Genomic DNA, 6,401 nt, shown 5'->3' with positions numbered 1-6,401 from the left:
TTAACATCTCGTCAGAGCATTGTACATAACCCACTGGAGTGAAATACTGGCATATCACATATTAAGTGATAGTACGACGCGACTGATTTTTTCATGAACTTCCATGACTGGATTCCCTAGAGTCAGAGACCGTGCATTTTGGTTACGGCCTAATGTGTGTTTAAGTTACATTTTCACCACCTGATTTAACCATAACGGCTATATATATACCCATAAAAAAGCACAACTATATATACACAGTGGCTGGCTATACAAAGAAAGTCTGGATGTGATACTCAGCTATGGCTTTTGCCCGGAGAACATGATGAATGACCTCTGAACCTTGCTGCTGTAGTTGACCAGACCACAGGATCTGCACAGGTCTTCCAGCTCCCCTTCGGTGAAGAAGTTGTAGCTGCTGTTCACTGGCCCAACAATCTGCAGCACATAGCAGAGAAGGTGCATCAGGCTTGGTAACCTCTGCCACGCAGAAAATAAGTAGCAATGCTAGACTATCGGCGACTTCTTTTACCTGTCTCAGTGGCCTTAGTGCGTCGATAGAGAACGGGCCGCTGTTCGTGGGGGTGGATAAGAAGGTTGTCGCTACAAATACCCCGCCGGGCTTCAGCACACGGCTGATTTCAGCTATCTGGTTTTCAAACAGCAGCAGGAGGAGATGTCATGGTGATGAATAAGTTCATATGACAAAAAGATAGAGGTACAGAGGTCATCGCACAACGTCTTGTTCCAGTGCAAAGCTATCCAAAGCATACTAACTAAGCACTAAACTATTGTGGTTGACTTTAAAAATTCATTGAGCGGTCAATAATTCACAGAAATACGGAACGGTATTTCTCATATAATGCCAAAACTGGTTTAAACTGTATGGATCGGCTAATTGTTCAGTGGACTGGACGAATAAAATCGCAATTTTAAAGACACCAGTTTTACTATATGAAGTTATGAACCATGTACAATATTGAATCAAAAAGTGCAAATGAGACAGGTACTATACCGCATTTGAAGGGGATGGCCAACAGTGGATAGCGGCTCCAGCATGGATGGCATCAATTGAACATGAAGCAAATGGGAGCCTCGAAATATCAGCCCTTACAAGTGCAAGGTTCCTGCAGAACCAATAGAAGAGAACAGTAAGTATTTGCTCGAAGCATCAGGGAATACAGCTGATGAATGTTCATGATTACTGTACTGTACTTCAAACAAAAAGGTACTCCCTCCATTCCAAATTACTCGTCGCAGAAATGGATGTATCTAGAACTAAAATACATCTAGATACATCCATACCTGCGACAAGTAATTCGGAACGGAGGGAGTATGTTTTGAACAGAGATCATAAGGTTTCTTGGTAGTGAAATAAAACAAACCACTAGCTTCCACAAACAATTTAGTGATGCCCAAGTTGTCTAAATGAAAGTTTGTTAGAGTTGGATGTTGCAAGACATATTTTTAACTCCTACAGGGAAAGCTAAAAGTAAACACAAAGGAAAGCTCACGTGTTCATAGGGGTTTCTTCTTGTTTGATGTAGTCATAGCATTGGCGGAGCATATTCTCAGAAAAGTCCAAAGCAATCACAGATGAGTATGCCCCAGAGCTTGCAAACTTCCTTGAAAACAAGCCACTGCCGCAGCTGACATCAACGAGTATACCACCAGCGACTGGTTGGAAATAGTCTTGCGCCATTTGGAACTGATGAAGCCAACGGTACATCAGAATTATATGCATAAAAACATGAATATTATCTTGACAAGAAAGAGTGGTGATCATTTTTTGTTGCAACACCAAAACATGAAGCACCAAATCTTACCTGCGACAAATGTATGGATTTACAGGCCATGTATGTAAGAAGTAGAATTTAATGAGCAGTAGCAGCTTAAGGCTATGGAATGGAAGAGTGAGGCAGCCCAGAAACGTACCTCTTCATCGCGGCCAGGAAAGCCACTGCGATTGAAGTTTTGACGCCACCCCCTCTCGTAAAGAAAGGAGACGAGTGGGCTCCTGAACAGCTCGGTTCTAGCAGGTTTCAGTTCACTGTATTCTTTCATTCCTGAGGTGACAGTGAGATCCAAGAAGACATCTTTGCTGGTGAATGACCTGTTGCATTTTGAACACTTGAATCCGGACCTATATATCGCCGGCCTGGGACATGTGTAGAAGCCAAACAACATAAATCCTAATCCAGCCAACAGATATGCATGCGAGATGAAGATAATTCATGGGCTTTAAACGTACAGGTTCATGCCTGGCGGCCCTTTCCTTATCAGCGGTTCATAGCAAACAGGGCACGCAAAGACCTCAGTTTTTGAAGCATCATCCTGCTCGGTTTTGATCTCCTGAAACTGTTTGCGTAGTGATCGTCAGTTTCACATGGTATGATTAAAGTCCTACCTTGGCATAACATCAAATACCTTGTATGTAAAACATTCACCTTTGCTTGCCCTTAACGCGACTGTAAGCTATGCTACTGTATTAAACAGGCTGCTTATTTCTGAACCATACATGACCGCTGTTAGCAAGATTATCTCTCTAGTACTATTAAAGAGTGCTCCCTCTGTAAAGAAATATAAGAGTGTTTAGATCACTACTTTAGTGATCTAAACACTCTTATATTTCTTTACGGAGAGAGTACAAGCTAGATTGCAGAGACGAAGCATCCTATACATGTAAGGCAACAGAAATCCAGATATCAGCAGGTATATGACCATTTAGCTCAGTCGCTAATCTACCACGCGAGGTTTAGTCTCTCCTGTCGTTGCCAAATACCAGCAGTGCACGCCATGACAACACATGTCACCTCCCCAAACTGAAAAACTCTGCTAAACTTACGCCTAGCTCAAGTCGATTGATTACTCTACTAAATACAAAGCTTGGTTCCTGCCAAAGCCCCGCCTAGGCATAACACCAAACATTTGGTGTGCGACAATCGTTCCCCTCTTTTTCTAGCACGCACAGAACGCGTTCCCTTGCCTTCCCTGAGATGAGAATCAGCTAGTGGCGTAGGTAGGTACGTACCGGGTCGAGGGCGATGGCCGCCGCGGCGACGGCCACCCGGCGAGCCGCAGCGGCAGGCCTGGGCTGCAGCCAAGGCGGCAGGGGACGCGCGGGGGATGGAGCGACGGGGAGGAGGAGCAGGAAGCCGCCGCGGCTCTCACTGCGAGCTCCATGGGAAGGGAAGAAATGCTCTTTGGCAAGCTCGGGCAGAGGAGAGGGTGTGGTGGTGGTGGGCCCAGGCGTGGCGCCAGCCCCGTCCGTTCGCGCCTTGCCCGTTGGGTCCGGATTTTCTTTTTTAGATGGGCAGCACTCGGCCTCGGTCGACCGGCTAGATTCCAGATCGGTCACCTCCCGAGCCCTTGGATTCGGCCAATTTTTTTTCCGACAAAGGTGAATTTTATTGACTCAAAATAAAGCATCAAGAGGATACAAACATAATGAGCACACCCGGCCTCTGCATTGCTAGGATGCACACAGCCAACACTAACGCACGCATACAAAAACACACCACAAAATAGCAAAGTTATATAAGACCAAAGCTATATGTAGGCGAGAAGAAAAAAAAATAGAGCGATCAGATCCACAATCGGCAAACTACATCAATGATCATATCTGCACCAACCATTTTATGACACCACACGAATGACGAGGTTCTTCAACAGCAACGCCTTCAAGAAGGGAGCGGCGCTCCGCCGTCACCGGATCCAACCACTCAAGTTCAGTATCTAGGTTTTCACCTTGAAAAATCAGTCCGAGCATATCCGAGCAATGCCTTCAACAAGGACACGATGTAAAACCATCGTCATTGCCAGGCATAAACAACTTGGGTCACCTAGGCTTTCGCCCCGGAGCTCGTAACCAGGTGCTCAAGAAGCACCACCATCAAATCAGACATGTGTCGCCGCCACCATTTTTTCACGATTCCAGCAGCTACTGCGATGTGTGACCGCCGCTGCTGCACCACCATCCCTCTGCATCAAGTCATCGTCCATAGTTTGCATCTCATCATTGAAGTCAACCACCAAATCTGGACTGAGAAACCCTCACAAAGAACTTTCGGTGGCCACCACAATCCACAACGAGGCCGCTACCGGGATGAGACTACCCAGCCGCCGCCGGAGTATCGCAGGCGGCACGGCGTTGAATCAACGTAGCAGCCACACCGACGACGGCCGCCGCATCCCATCCAAGGTGCCCCACCTCCATGACAGGCTAGCCGGCATCACAAATCGCCATTGGAGCGAGCAGCCGGAGCTAGGATTGACCACCGTGGGACGTGGGGTTCAAATCTGGCACACCACCCGATACATGGGTGTGCGTCCAGATCCAGCCGACTCCATCGCAACAGGAGCAACGACGGCCGCCGTTGTGCCCCCTCTGACCACGTCAGATCTGGATGCGAACAGCGCAGAAAGTCACGTCCATCCGCTGCCGCGGTGATGAGAACTCACATGCATGGAAAGCTAGCCATCAATCAAGCACACATGCAGCTTGATTGATTTGCTGCCTACACCAACACTCACATGAGCACGTTGAGGATCGATTCAAACTCGGTGTGTCCTCGAGATCAATCTCATTATGACGTTCAGATCCCATGAAGAACAGCCAAAAGTAGGGATCCCGCCGCCGCCGTCAGCCGCACTAGCTTCGCCGGCGGCGCCCTCCGGCGACGGCGGGAGGGAAAGACAGGAGGAGAGGGGGTTAGGCGGGGGGAACGGCGACGCCGTCCGTGTCGCCCAGGAAGAGCGACGCGGGCCAATTAGAGTCGCTAGATTAAGTCAACCCCTTCACACGCATGACTCATCCTGGGAAAAGAAAAAGGGGGTAACCGGGCCCACATCACAACCAACCGTTGGTCTTTTTTTTTTGATTTTTTTGCGGGGGTAAAAAGGAGTGTATTACTCAAGAGCCTGAAACTTCGTCCCATACACAGACTAGGGATGTTAAGCAGGCCCGAGCGGAGCCAGACCATAGTTCGGTCCTCCGATCGCCCAAAGTTAGCTAGAACATGACTAATATTATTTTGCTCTCTAGAAATGTGAGTAACTCTACACTCCCGCTCACCCATCAATCTCTTCACCTCTGAAATGACCATGGCATATTGTGATCGATCCTTGCTCCTTGCTTCTTTGACCCCAGCAACGCCGGCTGCCCCGGGAGGCCGGGGCACAGCACGCAGCTCACGGCATCGCCATTTGAAGCATTTGCTACGGTCGGTCCAGCATCCTTGACTCCCCTAGCTGCCATTGTAAAATAGGTTGCACAACAACGAGGATGGTCTAATAGCACGCTATGCAAGAGAGCCAACGATATGGCACCCCACCTTTTCTACAAATGTCACTTCACTTTACAAGTGTGGAGGATGCCAAAGGAATGGGTCGGTTTGGCGACCTTACCGATGGATCAATGCGCAAATGAGCGTTGTGTCAAGTAGTGGACCAACATGTCGAGGCTCAACACAGCTCACCGTATGACCCTCACCATGTTTATCTCCCGGGTCATCTTGAGTGTGAGGAACGGTAGAGTCTTTTGAAAGAAATCGACGTCCTCCATTTCACATTGTAAAGCTCATACATAAAGGATGAGGCCAAGCTTTGGGTCGCCACAGGAGCTAGGCACATGAGCGCTATCATGCCGCAAGAGTAATTGGTTGATAATTTTTGCTGTTGATGAGCTAGATATTGAGCCGCTCGTATGTACTCTAAACTCCTTTGAATGAGACAAACCTCTTGCCTCTATCTAAAAAATATTAACCTTCTTTATCGACTCATTCCGACTGCACTCATGGTCGTCGTCAACAATTACGTTGCTTCAGTGTTTTTTTCTTTTTCTTTCTATATTTATGTATATAAGGGCAGTGGTTTGCTTCAGACGTTCAGAGTTATGGGAGTAGTACAACTCATCAGCAAAATAAAGATTTAAAAAGTTCCCTAGCCGCCAAAAAATAAATTGTAAAAGCCATAATTCCTTTCCCTCTACCCATCCTTTCAATTCAAGTTTGAACCGCGCAGCGCACGCGGAACTGAGGTACTAGATGGATGGAGATCGCGCGTGTGCCCCGCCTAGCACGCCACCGAACAAACTCAGAGAGGAAAAGAGGAGACAATCCTTTGTTCAACTGCTTCTTCTTCTTCTTCCTGTATATATATGGGGAACAACCAGGACATTGACATGGTAAAGTGAAAAAGAAAAATCTGTGCGTACGATTAAGTTCAGGCGATGGTGACCGTAGCGAGAGAGTGATTGACAAAAAACCACCACTTTAGGGGTTTGCGTCCCACAGAACTACCGTTTTAAAAAAAGTGACCGAAAACTACCAAATTTTTTTAATTTCGTGACTAAAAACTATCACTTTCAGATAATGTCCAGTTTAAACAATTTAAACGTGTTTATGGCAGCGGGGCCCATCTGT

At 47.2% G+C, this 6,401-nt stretch overlaps 1 protein-coding gene across 1 annotated transcript; it reads right to left on the bottom strand.

The window, feature by feature from the left end:
- Positions 1–215: 215 nt before the first annotated feature.
- LOC123171419 (uncharacterized methyltransferase At2g41040, chloroplastic) lies at positions 216–5,236 on the bottom strand. Its single transcript, XM_044588930.1, has 8 exons — positions 5,070–5,236; positions 3,011–3,347; positions 2,231–2,337; positions 1,915–2,137; positions 1,494–1,687; positions 995–1,106; positions 512–628; positions 216–417 (listed from the first exon to the last, which is right to left on the bottom strand). Exons 1-8 carry the CDS (start codon positions 5,234–5,236, stop codon positions 280–282), a joined length of 1,395 nt encoding a protein of 464 aa, XP_044444865.1. The 3' UTR covers positions 216–279.
- Between the last annotated feature and the right edge of the window lie 1,165 nt (positions 5,237–6,401).

The sequence above is a fragment of the Triticum aestivum genome, chromosome 7D (assembly GCF_018294505.1).
Source record: "Triticum aestivum cultivar Chinese Spring chromosome 7D, IWGSC CS RefSeq v2.1, whole genome shotgun sequence".
NCBI classification, from domain to species: domain Eukaryota; kingdom Viridiplantae; phylum Streptophyta; class Magnoliopsida; order Poales; family Poaceae; genus Triticum; species Triticum aestivum.
The sequence above is the reverse complement of the archived record's forward strand: the minus strand, read 5'-3'. Positions and strand labels throughout refer to the sequence as shown.